Source organism: Bemisia tabaci, chromosome 8 (genome assembly GCF_918797505.1).
Source record: "Bemisia tabaci chromosome 8, PGI_BMITA_v3".
In the NCBI taxonomy this organism is placed as follows: Eukaryota; Metazoa; Arthropoda; class Insecta; order Hemiptera; family Aleyrodidae; genus Bemisia; species Bemisia tabaci.
The window spans coordinates 31,056,673-31,076,907 of record NC_092800.1 but is presented as its reverse complement, the minus strand read 5'-3'; the positions used below and the strand labels follow the sequence as shown (position 1 = coordinate 31,076,907).

Genomic DNA, 20,235 nt, shown 5'->3' with positions numbered 1-20,235 from the left:
GATTGCAATAAGTAGCAAATGCATGGTAAAAGAAGATTGCAATTCCACTGAGTGTTGTGTATGTTGCCTATGGCTCCTATTGGAAGGGGCCCCATTGATTGAAACTTATTGCAGTAAAATTGAAATAAGTCGCAATTTTCCATTGCATTGCATATTGCTTACCTATCTGACACGTGAAGCTCATTTTGTTGATTGCTTAAAATTGGCCTAAATCGACTAAATGATACAAAAATATTGCAATTTAATGGTAAAAAATTACAATTTTATTGAAATCAAATTGCAATCTAATTTCAATATTTTCGTTGCGCTGTGCTACTTGGGAGAGATGATTTTAGACAAAACCTTCGCAATTCTAACGAATTCTCCCGAAGTAACAAAGTGCAACGAAAATATTGAAATTAAATTGCAATTTGATTTTTAAATTGAAATATTTTTACATCATTTAGTCGATTTATGCAGATTTTAAACAATCAACAAATTGAGCTTCATGGGTCAAAAAGATAGGCAATATGCAATGCATTGAAAAATTGCAACTTATTTCATTTTTATTGCAATAAGTTTCAATAAACGGGACCCCTTCAATTAGGAGCTAGGCAACATACACAACACTTAGTGGAATTCGCAATATTGTTACAATGTAATTGCTATTTATTGCAATCTGTGCTACTTGGGTTACTGAGGAATGGTTCGTTAAATCGGAAACTCCCGACTCTACCGGGCATTTTATATCCAAGTGGCAACAGGTAACGGTGCACATGACAGATGGAATCGCATCCGCTGGGCGAGTAATTAGTGTGCCTAACTGCCGCGGCGTAGACACGACGCGACGCGACGCCGCTGGAGATGGCTCAACTTTTAGTCGAGTCTCGCACGCGCTCACTCTCTGCAAGTCTCAGTTGTCCTCCTTGTTGCCAGCTCATGACACACCACCAACGATCCAAGTTCATCCGAAAAAGCTCTTCTTTGACCAACGGCTCAAAAGCTGCCCGTTAATGGATGATTCCCATTTAAAAAAAATGGTATTGCAGTAACTGAGAGTGCATAGCGAGCTGCGTTCTGATATGGGAAATTGTAGAAAAACATATAAAGTCAGAAAATCTGCCTAATCAAGGGGGGTCTGAGCAGCACCGAAATACACCTCATCAAGTTGGGCTTGGGAAAATTCCCCCAGCTCCTAAGGGGGGCCTGGAAGCCTCCTCAGGAAGATTCTTGAAATTTTGACGTTTCAGGATCATATTTGAGCTGCTCTCGCCGAAAAATTGATTTGAATACACTTTCAGAGATGATAGGAGTATTAGGTACGCTCTTCTTTAGCGAAATCTCATCTATTTTCCGGAAGGGGCCCGGGCCCCTAGTAGTCCACGGTCTCCCATGAAATTATGAGGAGAAAATATGTCTTGTGGTACTGTAACCGTGACCCTGCCCCGAGGTCCGAGGTCCAGTATGTTATTCGAGTACAATTCAAATCAAACGGTTCGAAGCAATATAAGCTGCAGTGAATTAAGTTTTTAATCCAATGAGCCTGTTGCAAGGTACAGGGATTTGCGAATTGACAAGGTTTCAATGGCAAATTTTACGAAAGGAACGATGGCGTTATTAAAAAATCTTGGAATCACCTCCCAAACTGAAAAAAAGCTGTTTCAGGAACCGACCCATTTGAAATGGCCACTTTTACGCGGAACGGATCCGGCACACTCGTGACGTCACAGTACATGACAAACCTGGTCTCTTCATCAAGCGGCTGTAAATTCCTTATGGAGACGGACAGGTACATTGTAAATGATTAGTGTGTCTGCAGGTCCGGGAATAGTACTGATTTCTTAAGGGCGATCCGGAAGTACCGAAAAAGTGCGGAAATTCCGCAAGGAGGTCCGGAATTTTTTTCATTTCTGAACGAGAAATTCAAATGCTTGAAATTTTTCGAATTTCGTCAAATGGAGGTACTGAAAAAGTACTGAATTTTTCTGTCGAGGATGAGACACTAAATTTCTTGGGAAGGTACTAAAAAAGCCCTGTAAAAGTACTGGTTTTGACGAGCCTGTTTTAGTAGGCATCCTGACGATGAAGAGACCAGGTTTGTCATGTACTGTAATGTCACGAGTGTACCGGATCCGTAAAAGTGACCGTTCTGAAAATTCGAATTTTGGGGCGTCTTTCGTTGATTTGTTGAAGGTACCTGGTGGTCAAAAAACTCCGGGAAAATTCCTGCGACATCAAGATCTTTAGTTCTTCCGATACAAGCAATAAAAAAATATGTGCAACAGGCCCAGATAGTTTACGAATGAATCATTGATTCATGCTGAGACATGATTTTCGAATGTCGAACGATCCCGCGAAACGTTAAGTTATTCCGCAAATCCTAAGGTCATTATTCGACATATACTAAGTCTATTCCCGTTCGACAGAAAAATCCCCATGAGTACTGCAATTTTCCCTGAGAAAGTTGTGAGGAGTAATCGCATTAGTGTGCACGATTTTATTGGTCAAGGTTTTCAAGCCTGCGAAGCTTCTGAACGGCACCGCGCGCGCCGGCCGTGCCGGAGGCTGCCTTGGCATTCCTGCTCGCTCTGGCGGCAGAGATTATATCAGATTAAAAAATAGTCTAAAAATAATGTGCGCTAATGAATTATTTTCTTCGGTTTACGAAATCATCGAACCTCAGGATCGACCGCAGGGCTATTCGTCACTTTCAAAGTCGCTTGTATAAACTGACGGCTCGTTTATCGTTATTTGAGCGCGTTTGGAAACTTAATCACCGTTTCAAAATAAAACATCTCGTTCGATCGGTCACTTATAATGGTCTAGTTTCTGAAATTTTTTTTCTCGTATACTTTTTGGGTGTAAGGTAATTTGGCTGTAATTTTTTCGTGATTACGTACGTTTGAAAACGCAAAAAATTGAGTTCAGTAATATAGCATGTATATAAAATGTTTTGAATTTGAGGACTTATATGTAACAATGGCGGATGTGAAAAATTACCTTTTCGAAACACGCTCAAAAAACTGTTTCGGTATATCTAGAAAATCTTGAGAAAATACTTTTGATGTGATCTTCGAGATCTGTACATTACGCCAGAGGCAAACATATTAAATTTTCTGACCAAAACAGTTTTTTAAGCGTGTTTCGAAGAGATACACTTTATACATCCGCCATTGTTACAGATAAGGCCTCGTTTATGAATCAGGATCGAGCAGAAGTCACGTGAAGCATCGCTACCCCTGCAGTCCCTGCCAAACATTTTGCATTTTGTCCTACTCGTTTTAAGCTTACTTATATTTTAAGGATTCTACTCTGACTCACATCACCAATGTATTCTTGTGATATCAGTAGTAAATTTCTACTCACATCAGCATACTTAAATTTGCTTTCACTCGCGAGAAGTGCTGCTTCTAATCAAGAGGGGTTTTCATATTTTGTAAAATTGAAAATGAATCAATTTTCATATCCTAAAATTTTTGACGCAAAGATTTCTATAAGATGTTAGGCATTGCAGATTCGACGTCTATCAGGACATCGATTGGATTTCTACTCATACACATCTCCCGAAAAAGAGTAGAGAGGTTATATTGGCACCACTAGACTTTTTACTCATTTTAGTTGGAATGGAGCTCTCGCGTGTGTGGAAGATTTGCAGTTGAAGTACGGACTGAAATGTAAAATTTCGTGAGAAACGATGGCGCCGCTGATTTTTCTCTAAAACGAACTTCAAAGCTTAAAGAAAGTTCTCAAAATTAAGGCCGTAAAGGAGGGGATTTCCTACGCTACCCTAAGATTCCACCTTCATATCCGATCAAACTCTCCATGCGAAGATAGGAAGCTAATAAGTTAGCAGCGCTGTCGCATTTTCAGTTTTGGAGTCCTCAAACAAAGTTGCAACGCTGTTAATGTATTTGTTCCCTATCTTCACATGGAGAGTTTGATCGAATGTAAAGGTCAGAGCCGGATTTAGGGGGTGGCCACATGGGCCGAGGCCCATGGCGGCAAATTTTGAATTTTTTTCAAATGTAAGTATAAAAAAACATCGGGTTCAGAAAAAAAATTACAAACGAGAAAAGGCGACGAATTCTTTAATTTCCTGAGAGTATATTTCTTTCTAATTTTGTCGTATTTCGGTGTCACAAGAGACAGTACCTTTAATTAGTCGATTTAAGAGAGAAACCAAACACGCAATTTGACATGAAGTGGCGCAGCACAGAGAGTAATGATGACGAGGACTTGAGATGAAAAAGAGAAGCCATCAGCGCGGCGGTTGGCATGTAAGACATATTAGCACCTACAACACTGCATGAATACATCACGCGTTGCGTCAAACACACTGCGGTCAGCAGCGGTCGACGTGAAACGATTAGCGCCTACAAGACTGGATGAATACTTCACGCATTGCGTCAAACACAGTGCGTTCAGCAGCGGTCGGCGTGAAACGCATAGCGCCTACAAGACTGTAAGAATACTTCACGCATCGCGCCAAACAGTGCGGTCAGCGCGGCGCGGCGGCGGAAGTTAAAATTATTAAAGCACATTTATGTTCGTTCTTTCATAATATTTTCGTTCATTTCATATAAATGGGAGGCCTTGTCCACACAGAGGTAGGTTTACGGAACTCAACTTTCGCGCAAAGTTCTGTGAAAGAGGGTTATTCATATAGGCGAAAAATGTACCCAGCCCGGAATGTACGAAACTTTGTGGGCTGATAGTACTAGTTGAGAGAGGCTTATCCCTAGCTCCGTTTTTGCAGGAACCCCAGGGAAACAGCGTTGCCATTTTTTAAAGTCGTAACCTTCAAACATCCATAACTTTCGGAGAAATGCAGTTACAGAGCTCGTATTTATACCAAAAGATGCAAAAAATTACGTTCTATCGACCTATGCCAAAGAAATTTTAATTTGACTCCGTTGTTGCCACGTTTTGGCCATTTTATTAATTTTCGTAATTATTTAAAATCACGTTACCGCCTAAAAAAGTGTTTGCGGTTGGTGAGGATTGAATAAAAACATGTCAGAATTATTGTTCGTTTGATTCCGCATCCATCGATATATTATACTTTTCTGAGAGACTTAGGGAACACGAGTTATAGCGATTTGAAAATTCGGCAACACGCCCGATACCCCGATATTGACGCTCGTTTAGGTACGTTTCGCAACTCCGTGTTAAAGCAAAACGCCTAGACCAAACAAAATTCGAAAAGTCAGTTCATGTTTTGCGCTTTTTTGAAACTTTCACATGATTTTTAGGAATTTAAGTAGCGGCGGTGTTGCCGGTTTTCAATGAAAACCACCGCTGCGATCACAATTTAAAGCAGTACTCATTTAATCTTATCCAGCTACATTTGTTAACCTAAACTGACCATTTGCGACATGGTGTTGACAACATTGCCTAATTTCCGTCGGAATTCGCGTAGAGGCGGGGTTGCCAGTTTTCATAGAAACCGCCACCGCAATCAAAAAAAAAAAAGGTATTACTTCTTTAATCACGTTCAGCCTTATTCTGTAGTTGGAATTGTTTATTTATCGAATCGATGGTTTCCTCTATCTCTCAGCAACGGCAGTGGTGCCTGACAGTGCCGAGATATCGATATTGTATAGAGATCAAGAGCAATGGATCTAGGCCCCTCGCCAAAACTACTCATCGGACCGCTTGAGTGATTCGGTAGCTTTAAATTTCGATATCTCGTTACTGTCGGCCACCACTGCCGTTGCGGAGAGATAGAGGAAACCATCGATTCGATAAATAAACAATTCCAACCACAGAATAAGGCTGAACGTGATTAAAGAAGTAATACCTTTTTTTTTTTTTTGATTGCGGTGGCGGTTTCTATGAAAACTGGCAACCCCGCCTCTACGCGAATTCCGACGGAAATTAGGCAATGTTGTCAACACCATGTCGCAAATGGTCAGTTTAGGTTAACAAATGTAGCTGGATAAGATTAAATGAGTACTGCTTTAAATTGTGATCGCAGCGGTGGTTTTCATTGAAAACCGGCAACACCGCCGCTACTTAAATTCCTAAAAATCATGTGAAAGTTTCAAAAAAGCGCAAAACATGAACTGACTTTTCGAATTTTGTTTGGTCTAGGCGTTTTGCTTTAACACGGAGTTGCGAAACGTACCTAAACGAGCGTCAATATCGGGGTATCGGGCGTGTTGCCGAATTTTCAAATCGCTATAACTCGTGTTCCCTAAGTCTCTCAGAAAAGTATAATATATCGATGGATGCGGAATCAAACGAACAATAATTCTGACATGTTTTTATTCAATCCTCACCAACCGCAAACACTTTTTTAGGCGGTAACGTGATTTTAAATAATTACGAAAATTAATAAAATGGCCAAAACGTGGCAACAACGGAGTCAAATTAAAATTTCTTTGGCATAGGTCGATAGAACGTAATTTTTTGCATCTTTTGGTATAAATACGAGCTCTGTAACTGCATTTCTCCGAAAGTTATGGATGTTTGAAGGTTACGACTTTAAAAAATGGCAACGCTGTTTCCCTGGGGTTCCTGCAAAAACGGAGCTAGGGATAAGCCTCTCTCAACTAGTACTATCAGCCCACAAAGTTTCGTACATTCCGGGCTGGGTACATTTTTCGCCTATATGAATAACCCTCTTTTGCTAGTAGTGTTGATAGGGCTTTCGCAAAAAATGTGTCCAACACGAGTAAACGCGTCTTATGCACCCCACCCCCTCCGGCACGTCCACTTGATGATTTGTATCGATGTTTCAAAACGAATGAGTGGGGGCGGCAAAATACAGGCGGCCCATGGGCGGCAAGTAGGTAAATCCGGCCCTGGTAAAGGTAGCATCTCAGGATAGCGCAGGATATCCCACCCTTTAACCTTAATACTTTAGGCCTCAATTTTGAGAACTTTCTTTGAGTTTTGAAGTTTGTTTTAGAGAAAATCAGTGCACCATCGTGTTTCCCGCGAAATTTTACACAGGAATCAGTACTCATATTGCAAATTCCTGACACATGCAAGAACTCCATCATGAAATGAGGAGGATATTTCGGCGAGCGTCACGTAATACTAAGGTGCTTACGTGACGTCAGGTACTTTCCAGACCTACTTTTGGTACTTTTGGTAGATTATTTGGATTGCATTTTGCAAAACGGAACCAGAAGCATTACAATGGTGCTAAGATTGTGCAACTTCACCCTTTGCAATAAAATTACTGAAACCATGAAAAATATGAAATTTACGTAATAATTTTTGTCTTACATTTCGACGGTGCAAGTCGGCAATCACATAACTCGTTTGCGGTGTCTGAAAATCTCCGCCTCTATGTTCTTTTTTTAAAAGAGAACAAATTGACATCATTCCTTCAAGTTTTTGCAGAATTTTCTTCGCACAGAGAAGAAAAATCACCGCAGTTTTAAAGAATTGCCGTTGAGTAGTTTTCCGTTTAAAAAATAAATTATGACAGGAAGTCTGCGACGTCGCAAACCGAGTTATGTGATTGCCGACTTTCACCGTCGATTTATAGTTTTTAGCGAGGAAAATAGGAACGGTTAATGGATAATCAGGCTTTTCTCCCAAAGAAAAAAAAAGGTGCACAATCTTGGCAACATCGCAATGCTCCTGGTTCCTTTTTGAAAATGCAATCCATTTTGAACATAGGTACTTACTTGACATTTGTGCGGGACGCTGGCGTAGAAGCCATCGTGGAGCCCGTCGCATTTGAAGTCAATGTCCTCGGGGACTCCGTTGTAGAAGGGGTAGTCGGTGAGGTTGTAGCCGTTCAGCTCCCTCGGGAGGTTCGGGTCGTAGACGTAGTCGATCTGCGGGTTCCCGGTCAGCTTGGACTTGACCGCCGTCACGTTCACCGGGATCACCGTCCCGTCCGGGAGCGTGATGTTTTCCCCCGTTCCCAGACCTTCCACTTGCAGCTGGAAAACATCAAAAATTCGCATTAGGCCTTGTCTCCACGGGACGTCTTCATGGGATTTGTCCCAAGTTCGAATCGCAGGAATGAAACTTCTGGGATTTTTCCCGTTTACCGTCTCCACGGGACGGGGCTCATACAGTCCCGCGACTAGTTTGCGCGGGAAGATAAATTAGTTAAAGTCGAGTATTTGACCGGGATTAAAATAATAATTGTGCTCAATTGACAATTGGACACATTATTTTAACTAAATAAACATGAACAATGTAGTAATGAATAAAATATCGCACAATTCTCCTTCACTTCCTCTTCTTCTCTTAGTAGATCCTGGGGATACAAGTACTATACTTGGTACTGGGAAAAATATTGATTAACTCAATATTTTTCCCAACTTCGTAAGTGGGATTTTTCCCTGGGACAAATCTCGTGAAACGGCTCGTGGAGACAAGGTCTTACACAGAGAACGGACATTGTGTGTATCGCAGGCAATGAGCGGTCGTTGGTGATGAGCCAGTAGACAAGGTTCGAATTTAAGCATTCTGATACGTATATCGTCACCCTCCGGCCAAAGTATCGCACGTGCCATGCGACGTTTCAAAATTTATTCTACCTAGAGAGTGACTTACACTATTACGGCACTGGAAAAAAAAAACACATTGGATCTAGAGTCCAGACTCTTGAAAACATCGACAAGAAAAAATACTCTTGATTCAATCAGATTTAAGCTTAAATCAAGAACCCAGCCTCTTAATTTGAGCGGATTTCGTTTTGATTCAAGCAAAAATCCGATTGAATCAAGAGTATTTTTTCTTGTCAATGTTTTCAAGAGTCTGGACTCTAGATCCAGTGTGTTTTTTTCCAGTGTACACAATTACGGGGTGGAATCTACTCTTTTTGTGGAGTGTAATACGCTTTTATGGTGCTAAGTTCACTTCGCATTTATATCACCCGGGGTTTTCGGGCGCTGCATAGACAATACATTAGAACAAGGTGTACTATTTAGTGGGCTGATTGCTGAAATAGGTAGACAAAGCTGACAAAAAGGATATGGAGATACCATTGGTTGAAGCAGGTGGTTGCGATGGACGAAGAAGGTAGGCACGAGACTAACCAACGGCAACGCACGAGGGACACTTTAGTTAGTCCATCATTTTCTCCCTTAGTCTATAAGAACCACCCATTTCAACCAATAGGATCGCTCTTTACTCCTTATATCTTCCATGTCTATCGCTTTTGTCTATCACTTTCAACAGTTGGCCCGCAGTACGCTTCCTCTCCTATGACCTCGTTGAATCTGATCAAAACAGAGAGATGGACATTTTTGGTGGGTCGAATAAAACCACGGCGATCGCACTCACTGGAAAAAAACACATTGGATCTAGAGTCCAGACTCTTGAAAACATCGACAAGAAAAAATACTCTTGATTCAATCGGATTTTTGCTTGAATCAAAACGAAATCCGCTTAAATTGAGAGGCTTGGTTCTTGATTTAAGCTCGATTCTGATTGAATCAAGGGTACTTTGTCTTGTCAATGTTTTCAAGAGTCTGGACTCTAGATCCAATGTGTTTTTTTTCCAGTGCTCCCATTCTTTGAAATTCGTCCAACCAGGCTTTGTTTCGAATCATTGAGCACTGTTGGCGAGCCTCGGGGGTATTTTGTCTGCATCTGGAGCCGGCCCGGTTCACTTGGAGCTTTCAACCGGGGCGACCGGGGGAACGGCCCCCGTCAAGTTCAAGAAAGGGCATCGCACCGACACCGGCAGCGGCGCACTTTCAGCTCTGGTTTCTTTTCATCCTCGTGGCTCTTCACTTCAACCGCCGCACACTGGGCCGAGTCAATAGGGAGGTCGGACAAAATTTCGGAAACTTTAAACGCTTATAACTCCGTTTATACAAAATTTCAAGATTTTAAAAATGGTTCCATCGGTTTCCTCGTGAAATTTTCTTCTAAAGTACCCCTTGAACTTTAAAATGTGACGAAATTAAACATCAAAATTTGCAGTTTTAGTCTAAAAAATTCATGTCCGACCTTTCTAATCGACTCGACCCATTGTGCGCCGCACGCTCCAGATCCACTCAATGCGACTCTTTTAACCGGACAAAACGGAGGCGGACCCGGATGACCCGCCCGGGATGAGCTCATTGAGTGGGTAATTGAATTTTCGCAAAGGGAAAAGGGGTCATGAAGGGGAAAGGGGGGAGGGGTTGGGGAGAAGAATGACCAAGAAGAAGTCTTACCTCATCCTTGGCTTGCTCGGCTTTGTTCTTCGCTTGCAGGACGACCGCTGACCCCTTGAGCGCCTCCAGAAGGTTTACTTGAATCAAGCACAACAGGACACCTGAAACATCGCAAGTTCCCGTTGAGCAATCGTCTTCTCCGGTAAAATCATTTCCATGCACCGAGAAAAAAAGTTCGGTCACACGAACCGAATATACGCGGAGAAAGAAACCTCGTGCGTGGGACCCGAAGTTTAGGTCTTATGGATCTCTGAAGTTTCCGAATTGAGCATCTGAACACTTTAGATCTAGCTGTCGAGGTTCGGATCACACATCTAAAACTCCAGTTCTTACTTCTGAATAAGAACTTCAGATGTGAGAACCGAAGTTTTCCGAATGTGAGAACCGAAGTTTTTCGGATGTGAAAACCGAAGTACTTCAGATGTATGAACTGAAGTTTCAGATGTGTGATCCGAACCTCAGCAGCTGGACCTAAAGTGTTCAGATGCTCAATCCGAAAACTTCAGAGATCCATATGACCTAAACTTCAGGTCCCACGCACGAAGTTTTTTTCTCCGAGTACGGTGTTCACTATCGGCCGTATTTTTCGGTTCATGCGATCGCTCTCTCGGCTCTGGGAATCGTATCTTCGGTTCATGGAACCGAGATTTTTCCTTAGTTCTGTTCGGTTTGAATGCTCGGTTACACGAGCCGAGGATACAGTTCCCAGCACCGGTCACATGAACCGAACGATGCGGCCGATATTGAGCACCGCACATTCGGTTCATATGACCGAAATTTTTCTCCGTGTCACCAAAATGCGAAACTACGTGTCTCCGTTTGCGACTTTCCGTGTAGACTTCCTGTCACACTTTGGTTTTTTCTCAAGAAAATTAGACAATTCAATCTCTTGAAAACTTCCTTGATTTTTCCTCTCTATAAGTAGAATATCCTGTATAAATTTCAAGATCTATAGTTGACTTGGTTCTCTTCGAAAAAATGAAATAGGAGCGGAAATTTTAAAACTTTACAGGTACCCAGGTTCTGCATTTTATGCAATTTTTCTTACCTTAAAATTGCTGTATTTTTACAGCAGTTGGGCGAAAAATTCCGATCTCAAATGATCAGATAGACAATGAGCAATGCGCTAATGAAGAAAAAAAAATTGTAATTTGCTACAATTCTATTGCAATTTCTAATTGGAAGAGCCCCTTCAATTAATAGATAGACAACAAGCACAACACTCCGATGCATTAGGATTGCACCACGTAATCGCGCATTTATTATAATAGGTAGGTACTTGGGTTGTGAAAATTATGCACGTAAAATTTGAATTGAAACGCACAAAGCAGGAACGAACCATATCAGACATTGCCAAATTTCACCGGACAAATTATTCTTTACAGGAGAATAGTATAGAGAAGATTCTTTTGAAAAACTTTTCCTCTGTAAAATGAAGAAAATTCATTGAGATTTTCAAAAGATTCCGTACAGCCGCTTTCCAACAAAAGAAAAAAAACAATTGTTCAATGAAATTTGGCAATGATTGATTTTACTTAGTTCTTTTTTACTGATCAATCCTGTGGACTGATTTATTAGCAACGTCATTCGATTCACCGATTTGCGATAATTGCGATGTATCGCATAATTCGTTACATTTCTGTCTAGGATCGTACCAACCATGGTGTAGCCACTAAATCAGTTTATTAGTCATTTTATACCTTTTATCCATAAAAACTCTTCAAATGCCCCAATTCGTGACGAGATCCCTCTCAAAAGCAGGACACTTTTAGATGAGCCGGCCAGCGGCATCCCTAGCGTTGCGAGAGCCGGGACAATAACCTTTGTCTGCTCGACGCGGTGGATCGAAGTAGGAAGTCTCGATTGTGCGGCATGGCAGATGATGGGGATCGGATAAGCGGGATGCAGAACGCATAATGCGATCCGCAAATAGAGATCAGCGATTTGGAGATTGCGGCACGTACACTCACCGCTGCCGTGCTAAGGAAGAACGCCGTATGAACATTCGAGAGTTGTCGAATTTCCCATTATAAAACATGTATTTTTGACAAAAGGTATGCACACTGGTAAAAAAACACATTGGATCTAGAGTCCAGACTCTTGAAAACATTGACAAGAAAAAGAACTCTTGATTCGATCAGATTTAAGCTTAAATCAAAAGGTAACCCGCTCAAATTAAGAGGCTTGGTTCTTGATTCAAGCTTAAATCTGATTGAATAAAGAGTATTTTTTCTTGTCGATGTTTTTAAGAGTCTGAACTCTAGATCCAATGTGTTTTTTTCCAGTGCATATTTTTCCTTGAAACATACAGATATTTTAGATTAAGTTGCGTTATGTGGAAAAGGGTGTCTGCAAGTCCGGAATTTCCGGAAAAATTACTAATTTTTTCAGGGCGGGGCGGTATTCTGCAAGAAGGTCCGGAATTTTTTCATAGTTTTTGTCCTCTTTGTCGCAATTTAAGCAGGAAACTCAAATTTTTGAACTTTGCCGACTTTCAGCAATTAGAGTTACTAGAAAAGTCATAAAAAGCGAAAATTCCGCAAGAAAGTCTAGAATTTTTCCCTTCACAACGAGCGTGTTCTTTGATGAAGCCTGGAAAGTATGCAGTCACTGCGCGATGATTCTCAGAGTCGTATTTGCCTGCATGATCGAGATTGTGCAGTCAGTTAATCTTCAAGCCACCGATGACATTTTTTCCAAGACATTTTTGTCGCAATTCGAGCGAGAATTACAAATTTTTGAAATGTGTCAAATTTTTTCAGATGAAGGTACTGAAAAAGTACTGAATCTTTCTGTTAAGGAGCTCGAATGAAAGGAGGAATGAGAAACTATACCTTTTTACGTAAAATAGTATAAATCAATATTTAAGTGAAAAACCTTAACTCTTCTTAATTCTTGGGAAAGCACTGAAAAAGATCTGTAAAAGCACTGATTTTTGGCCAGCCTGTTTTAGTTGACACCCTGGTACAAAATTGCGTGAAAATTTTGGAAACGAATATCCACAATTTTCTCAGTAAAGTCAGTTTTTATTGAAGGCAATTTGGCAACGTCCGAAGGCTCATACGGCGTTTTTACTTTGCATGGCAGAACGTAGGATGCGTTATGAGCGATCTGGGGCTCGCGCGTGACGTAAGCGGAGGGACAGCCTACGTAGTCGTGTACAGCACTCGTGGGTGCAGACATGCGACGTCCTCATTACCGTACGTTCGATAGAACTGATAAGCCTGCAAAAGTGCCCTACTGACTCACACAGGCCTTTCAGTGGAATTTTTCTAACGGAAAAGATGCTATTTTAAGTGCTGGATTATTGCGGTGCATCGCCAGGATCATCAAATCTTAAACAACTTCAACCAATTTTATTGTGGAAAATTTGCAATTTTTGTTCCTTCTGATATAATCGTCATTTAGACTAAGTTGATCAGAGACGCACCAATTTTTTTTTGAATGTTTTGTTTTAAAGGAGGGATCGTTCCTCGTTAACTTGTAGGCAAAACCCGCCATGAGAGCGATGGGCCCAAAGTAGAATAGATTGCAAAAAGTTGCGATAACATGGTAAAATTGAGGCATTTTTCGGTGAAAGGGCGTATGAGACTTTCAATGCTGCTAAAACGATGCCTCTTAGTTCCCTAGTAACTCATCCGAAACTCTAAAAATGAGCAACGCATAGCCTATGAGCGCAAATCCCTAAATGAAAGAAAACTTACGAAGAAACAAATACATGATTTTTATCAACATTTCAATTAGGATATTTTGGGAGGAATTTTGGGCCAACTTCGATGGTCGATTTTTAAAATGTTCGCACTTAAACGGCAAAAGTATTTTCCAGAAAAGGGAAAAATCCAAACTATGCTAATAAAAGAAAGCTCTACAAATCTTGCTCTGATACCTAATTTTTGCGATTTCGAGGATCGGCAAAATTGTAATACTTTTTAACAATCAATGGATTTTTCAGGAAACTAACAACGTTCTGATAAAATTCAGTAATTGTTCACTTCATTGGTGGAATGGTGGAATGAACAACCCTAGAATTATGTTGAGGCGTGAAAGAAACAAGCAAAGTACCCCTCGTTAGTATCGCGTGGAACGAACACTAGGAGAAATCTATCGCGACGCTTTGATGCAACTATTCGAACTCAGCGGATGTCCATATTGCATACGCACGAGATTGAAGGCGTTTTGGCTCTCCAGGCACTCACCGTTTCACCCTCAGCGCGGCGCGGACGGTCAGTATTGCGAGGATCTAAAATGACAAAGCGCCTTCAATTCTTCGTTCATACTACGGAGACATCTCTTTTATAGGCATGAATACAATTGTTCCCTCTTCCTGTCATCATTTTTCTTTAGTGAAAAAATACTCAGTCATTTTTTGAAAATTCCTCCATGTCTCTTCTTTTGAGTGAGGAATATTTCGTAATAATTTCAAACCACAGCGTCTTTTCGTTTTTCTTTGATGAATTAAAATGAGATTAAATTAAAGGGGAAGATTTTGAAACAGCGCGAACTAAATAAACGTGTGCAGAATGCAGATTTGCAAAATTCAGACTGAATGTGCAGAATATGTAGAGAAATTGCACAATTTGTGTGCAGATATTTCTCGCGAACCAAATCAGCTACATCAAAATTCTACCTTCAGAATAGTGGCACCGAACACATAGGACTAGATTGGAACGCCCGCGACAAGAATGAGTGAGTGAGCAAAGAATGATTTCGAGAATGGCGGTTAATTTACTTCCGCCTCGAAGTCAATTGAGTCGCACTTTTAAGCATCGTAATGAGAGTGGGTATTTCTGTCGATGAGATAGTGAAAGGTGATCTACATTGCATCGTTTCACGAAATACTCTCATGGATGCGAGAGCGACCGAAAACTATTGTGGCCAGCTGAGCGAGAGAAGAACTGATAACCATTAAAGTTTAATGAGTGCTGTTACCTAATTTTTCAGGGTAATTTGAATTAGTCAATTTGCATTAAAAAAATCACCTGCTAAGAAGAATCGCCATGATATGTGAAAGCTGCTTCTTGGCATTTCGATCTGTAAAAAAAAAGTAGAATAAGTCAATTAGTTGAGTTACACTAGTAAAAAAGTAATTTCCTAGGCAGTTTAAGTGCAATTATATCGACCTCTTGGAGCATGGAGAGGTCATAGGGTTTAAATTTTTTTTTATTCGTTTTTCAGTTCCAGAAACCTTAATCTATTTAACCTTTATCTAATTTTAAGATTTTAACTAAGATGGGAAAGTAAATAAAATTAAGTCTACTTATTTGAGTAAATAAAATAATCAGCACCAAAATTCAAATAAAACTTAGATACAATTTTTAAGTTCCAGTAACCTATCCGATATTAATTACACCATATATATAAGCTAAAAGAACTGCAACACCCCTCATAACTTGCAGTGTGAGTGTGTGACAAATCACGACTTTGTCCGCCTTTACTGTGAATTTTGCTAAAAAGCTCGGCAAGTCGTCAGCCAAAATCACGCGGGGAACACAAACTTTTAACAGGTTTTATCGTTTTACATGCTTTTTTTCTCACGGGTTAAAACTGTAATACCAAAAAAAGAAGACATTTTTAGTTTGTTAAGTAAAAAGTATTTTTATGAGCGTTTCGGGTTCTCTCTTTAAATAGTCTACGGTACACCACCATAAATCTAAACCTAATTTTAGGAAAATGCACTATCATAGCACATGCTCAATCATAGAATCAAGAAACCAAGGGTGTCACTGCCGCGGTGGATGTCGTCATAAACCGACTTTTCAAAGGGCGATATCTCGGTTATTATTGAACGTAGAAAGTTGCGGTTTAGACAGATCTTATTATTTTTAGCTTATCTACAAAGATCAATCATCGAAACATACGATTCTGTGATCAGGGCAACTGACCCATTACTGTGATAAAGTTGTTGAAAATGAAAAGTACCTACCATAAGTGGGGCTGAGCCAAATGATTGTACTCAGCACGCATTGAATTAGCACGTGGTGCTACGTGTGTCTTTAATCTTCGATGTTTCCTGGAGCCACTCGTCTTTGGGCGTCTTCCCATTGATTTAGCGATCTCAAACTCATCGAAGACTCAACGGCTCCAGCGCGCTGCCCCCCTGCCCTGGATGACGTCAGCGGATTTCAAGATGTCTTCCTCACTCTCGTTGTCGCTGACATTTGTCCTCAAGCACAAATGCTCCGACCCACGCAGGAAGCTCCAAAAATGCTGTTTTTTAGAATATCTCTCCGCTTTGTTCTGAGCTCTGTTGAATCTGAAACAAAAGCAAAAATTTCAAGATAATAAGACCGTGATAAGAGCTGCGAGGTTTGAAAGAATGGAAACATTTTGTTAGTGAAAATGCATGAACGCACGAACCTTCAGATTTTACCAGATTTTTTTCCATAAATAACAAACTTACTGGGGAAAATTTTGAATATTTTCTTCGAATTTTTCAGACAATTTTGTTCGCACTTTGATCTCAAATATTTGAAAATATCAAGGAGAAATATGAATATAACTTTCTTAAATAAATAAGGATGGAATAAAAACACGAGTAAGCAAGGCTAAAACATTAAAAAGACTAAAAGGCAGGACGCTTAGTAGGGTTAGTGTGTCTTTTAGTGTTTTTGATGTTTTAGCCTTCACCCATATTTTAATTCCATCCTTATTTATTCGTATATTCGGGCTACGTATTTGGGCTTTATCTTTCTTAATATAGATATTTCATCAGGAGAAGTTTGGCAACTCTCAAATTTTCATGCAGCATTTTTCCTCAGTACGACAGAATTGCGGTCTGGTCTAATGTTTCTATGCATTTTTAAATTTTAGATGCGTATTCCCTGAAATCATCAAAATGTCTCATTCGAATACTATGAAACAATTCTCGTATAACTGTTTCAGCTGCGATACTCATTAGTTAATTTCTAAAAAAGCGCGCTCATTCGCATAACAGTACTGCATTTTAAACGGGGTGCTGAGGCTATTTGTTTTTAAAGTCAAGCTCGGTTTCATGATCTGAAATAAAATCTGATCAAACTTGATTAGACGCCGAAGTAGTTTATGGAAGTTCGGCCCTAATAATTTGACAACCCTGTGTTACGGGAGTGAAGATTCCGTATGATGCCTGCCTCGTTTCCGGGTCCAAACGGAAATGCAAAGCACGGAGTATATTATCAACTGCTTATTAAATCTATGCTCACTCAAGGATGGCTGCGCATCTGATTTTGAGCGAACCGTTAAGGTTTTCGTGTTTTTATGGTCAGGTCAAAGCTCAGTGCGACAGGCACGTAAATTGCGCGGGTGACTAGAATGTGTGTCAACGGGTGACAGCCAAACCGAAATGGCCTGGAAGCAGCTCTAAGCTCCTTAAAAATCTTTCGAGCACCACCCTGGTAAAAATTGGCGATAAGAGCTGCGTTTCAAAATACCATAGGAATTCTTATAGCCGACTAAAGAAGGATACAGAAAATCATATAGCTGGCTGTAGAATGCGGAGAAAATCATACGGACGGGCTATACAAAGCGATAAAAAATTATGCAGCCGGGCTATAGTTCCTATCGCCGGGCTTTACACTTTATCGCCGGGCTTTACACTTTATCGCCATTGGCTATAAAAGGCTATAAGAAATTGTGTAGAAATTCGTGTGCTTTGGAAATCATTAAGTTTGATACGGAACTACCTTAATATTCACAAAACACATATTATATTTTCCTTTAAAACATATTTGTTTTTCATCAATTAAAACGAGAATAATCCATACAGAGTGTGTAAACATTTCAAAATCATGAGTTGAAAAACGCTGACTCCGTTAGATTAAATATTAGAGCCTAACACAAAGCGGAGCGGCGACGCACTGGCGCCCACAAACCTAACAGGGATACTTCACGCATTGCGCATCGCGTGAAGTATCCCTGTTAGGTTTGTAGGCGCCAATGCGCGTTTCGCGTTGGCTGCCCGCCTGCCACGCCGCAGCGTGCCACGGCGCTTGAAGCAACTATTTCACACCAGAGGTATTGCACAGTATCATACGAAACTGAAGGCGCTCCAACATATTAAGAATGACAGGCATCCTTCAAAAGTACGGAGCTTTCCTCGCAAAATAAATCAAGATACTACGGCACACAAAGAGAGCGGTGGTTCAAAAACCAACCAAGTCCTAGTATCCGTATTTAGTAACGTTTAGCATCAACTTCATCGTCTGACTGTTGCTTAGTCGCCATCGGCTATAGAAGGCTATGAGAAACTGTGTAGCCGGCTACGGAAGCTATTGGAAATCGCACAGCCGGCTGTAGGTCTATGGTATTTTGGAACACAGATTCTACTGCCAATTTTTACCAGGGTATATTTGAAGACCGGGTTCTGTGACGCGATAAATGATTTTTAAGTTCCGTCATTGATGATCAAACAATTAGAAACGAAACAGAACCATATTTACAGGCGATAAATTAAAGAAACTCATTTTGTTTGGTAAAATGAGTAGATTCGTCTTATGCAGGAACAGTGGTTGATTGGGTCACCTTTTCTTGAGAGGAAAAAAAACTGAATAAAAATCAGGGGATAAGCTGAAAGCTCGAACATCTGTTTCAGCTGCAGGGACTTAATGGAGTCCCTACACCAAGATTAGAGACTTAGATTGCACCAAACCTTTATTTTATGGACCCTTAGTCTGAAAATTTGAACCTAGAGTATCCTAATATTTCTGAATTCAATGAAAAATTATTTATAATGTACTATAATGACTTAAAAATTGTGTAAACTGGTTCCGAACAAATATCGTAGAAAGTTGTGGTTATGAAAACTGGAATAGAATGGTGTCTATAAATGAAAAGCAGGACCTTATGGGAAGTCGTGGACTTTTTGAAATTTAAAAAAGTTCAAATAATAAATAAAAATTTGGAGCGGTGATCTCATTCTAGTCTCATCAAAAAAACCTTCCCATCGACCCTAGGATTTTAACGTACTCGTTTGTGTGTATTTTTTGTACCATGACGCTCTTTAACCCGTTTGTCAGTCTATTGCCCATTCCGACACGAATGATGGAATTGTGAGAAACGAGCATTATTTTTGTGCGACGGCAATAGTCCAAGATTCAACGAGATGCTTTCAGTCAGTACCCCCACCATTGAGCACAGCACAACGTCAATTGTAACGCCCGCATGCAACTATTAATGCTTGATGGATGCCCGTGTTGCATACGCAAAAAACTGAAGGCGTTTTAGCTTTCATACACGCACCTTAATAATTGTTCTAAACGAGTCAGTCAGTTATTCCCAGGACAAAGTTCAAGTGTTGCATATATGAGAAGCTGAAGGCGTTTTAACTTTTCCTTATTCTCACGTCGCCGAAGTACACAAAGGGCTGAGTAAGTAATTGGCACCGAACGCAACACTACGCGTATACTAGCGCCTGGATGCAACTATTAATGATCGATGGATGTCCGTGTTGCATATCCGCAAAGTTGAAGGAGTTTTGATTCTTCTTGTGATGTTTCATGTGATATTGTTTTTTCTCTGTGCAGTGGCACATTCAGGATCTTGATGACGTTACTGAAGGAATTTTACACGGATCATATCGAGTTAGAAGACAAAAAATAGTCAGATTATTAAGCATTAATTTTTATCTCGATTTCATTACTTTTTATTTCGATTTGCGATAGACAATGCACTGCTACAAACCAAATAATATGTACCATCGTTTCTCAAGGGAGAATCTGTAGACAGTAAAGTGCATATACACCTGAGGAGCGGCAGAAAAGTAATCGACTCCATTCATACCGCCACAAAATACGCCTGTCAGTCTATAATTCGGATCAGGTGAGAAAGAACGCGAAGGACACAGATTTGCCTTCGATAAATTTCCCAATCAGATCTGGCACCTTCGTCGGTCAACCACGAATCAATCTGAACATGTGCATGTGCTCACATGTTATTTAGCTCACCATCCACACACAAGTGGGATTGAATAAATGATCGCTACGAAGTCCAAGTCGCCACTTTTTTCCCCACCCGCGGGCACCTAAAGTTGACCAAAATCAATTCGAATGCCAACCCTGTGCCTGTTTTCACGGAGGAGGTATACAATATAAGGTCACTCCTCTTAAAACGCCTGACGACCTTAAGTTACACGTGGCCTCTT

General features: G+C 40.5%; 1 protein-coding gene across 1 annotated transcript in view; it reads right to left on the bottom strand.

The window, feature by feature from the left end:
* The window catches only part of LOC109034948 (uncharacterized), a 28,616-nt gene extending 12,248 nt beyond the window's left edge, over window positions 1-16,368 (bottom strand). The window contains exons 1-4 of the mRNA XM_072303772.1: window positions 16,042-16,368; window positions 15,098-15,149; window positions 10,119-10,219; window positions 7,623-7,883 (exon numbers count right to left, since the gene is read on the bottom strand). Coding sequence (XP_072159873.1) covers window positions 7,623-7,883; window positions 10,119-10,219; window positions 15,098-15,149; window positions 16,042-16,044 — 417 coding nt within the window. The 5' untranslated portion in view covers window positions 16,045-16,368. The remainder of the gene's footprint in view (window positions 1-7,622; window positions 7,884-10,118; window positions 10,220-15,097; window positions 15,150-16,041) is intronic.
* Between the last annotated feature and the right edge of the window lie 3,867 nt (window positions 16,369-20,235).